Source organism: Nothoprocta perdicaria, unplaced genomic scaffold, assembly GCF_003342845.1.
Source record: "Nothoprocta perdicaria isolate Ctin4 unplaced genomic scaffold, notPer1 scaffold_35, whole genome shotgun sequence".
NCBI lineage: Eukaryota > Metazoa > Chordata > Aves > Tinamiformes > Tinamidae > Nothoprocta > Nothoprocta perdicaria.
This window is the reverse complement of record NW_020455588.1, coordinates 1,837,034-1,838,112: the sequence shown is the minus strand read 5'-3', so window position 1 is coordinate 1,838,112 and position 1,079 is coordinate 1,837,034. Positions and strand designations below refer to the sequence as shown.

The window sequence follows — 1,079 nt, the reverse complement described above, 5'->3', positions numbered from 1 at the left end:
GGGGGTAGGAGGTGGTTAAGGTAAAAGGGGTTGGTGGTGTTTTAGGAAGCTTTGGAGGCAGCCAGGGTCTATGTTATTTTGAGAGTATTTAAGTGGAGGCTTGTGAGGAAGTGTATTTGGTCTAAAGCAGGTGTAGTAACTTTGAGCAGCCTGGGCTGCTGAAATGTGGGGTTACAGCTCCGTTCTGCCTCTTCTTTGCTTCAGGTGGGATTAGCTGCCATCTCCTGTGATGGGAGAATGAGCCAAGAGTCTGTGCCTTGAGCCAGGGAAAGAGGAGGGCACATTTTCCAAGCAAAATGGATAAATAAAAGTGAGCCAAGGCACTGGCTTTGCATGGGAGAGGGTGGAGAAGGAGCCCACGCTGCTTAAGGCAGGTTGGGGGCCCGCACCTGCCCGCTGGGGTAATACAGCTGCTTTCTAGGGACAGGTCCCGGCACGTTAATACAAAATAAAGCCCCGGGGGCGGGCTTTAAAGCCGCGCTCTCGGCCGAGGTGGGCGCCGTGGGGCGGCGCGGCCGTGGCGCAACCGCCGCCAACCGCCCTCGGCGCCACGTGACGGCGCCAGCCCCGCTCGCGGGGAGCGTCAGCGATGACATCAAACCCGCTTCAACGCACCTCTGCTGACGTCAGCCGCGCTCCCTCCCCTGCCCCCCCCCGGCCGGTAACCGCCGTGCAGCCCCGCCCCGCCGCGAGGGGGCTCCTCCCGCTCGGCCAATGGGCGCGGCGGGCCGTGCCGGGGGGCGGGGCGGCGGCGCGGCGGGGGCGGGGCGCGGCGGCGCCGGCGCCTGCGCGCGGCGGGCATGGCTGGCACGTCAGCGCCAGGATGGCTGTAGCTGCGGCGGCGGCGGCAGCGGCGGCAGGAGGCGGCGGCGGCGGCGCGCGGCCCCGGCGCTGGCGGCGGCGGCGGCAGTAGCGGCGCGGCGGGGGCGCGGCGGGAGCGTAAGATGGCGGCGCTGCGCGAGGGGGGCCGCTACGGCGTGTCGTGCGGCAGGCTCTCGGCGGACAACATCACGGTGCTGCACGTCAAGCTCACCGAGACCGCCGTGCGGGCGCTGGAGAGCTACCAGGGCAGCAAGGTG

The 1,079-nt window shown here is 67.9% G+C and overlaps 1 protein-coding gene across 1 annotated transcript in view; it reads left to right on the top strand.

The window, feature by feature from the left end:
• Nucleotides 1-943: 943 nt before the first annotated feature.
• The window catches only part of ELL2 (elongation factor for RNA polymerase II 2), a 40,418-nt gene continuing 40,282 nt past the window's right edge, over nucleotides 944-1,079 (top strand). The window contains exon 1 of the mRNA XM_026044063.1: nucleotides 944-1,076. Coding sequence (XP_025899848.1) covers nucleotides 945-1,076 — 132 coding nt within the window. The 5' untranslated portion in view covers nucleotide 944. The remainder of the gene's footprint in view (nucleotides 1,077-1,079) is intronic.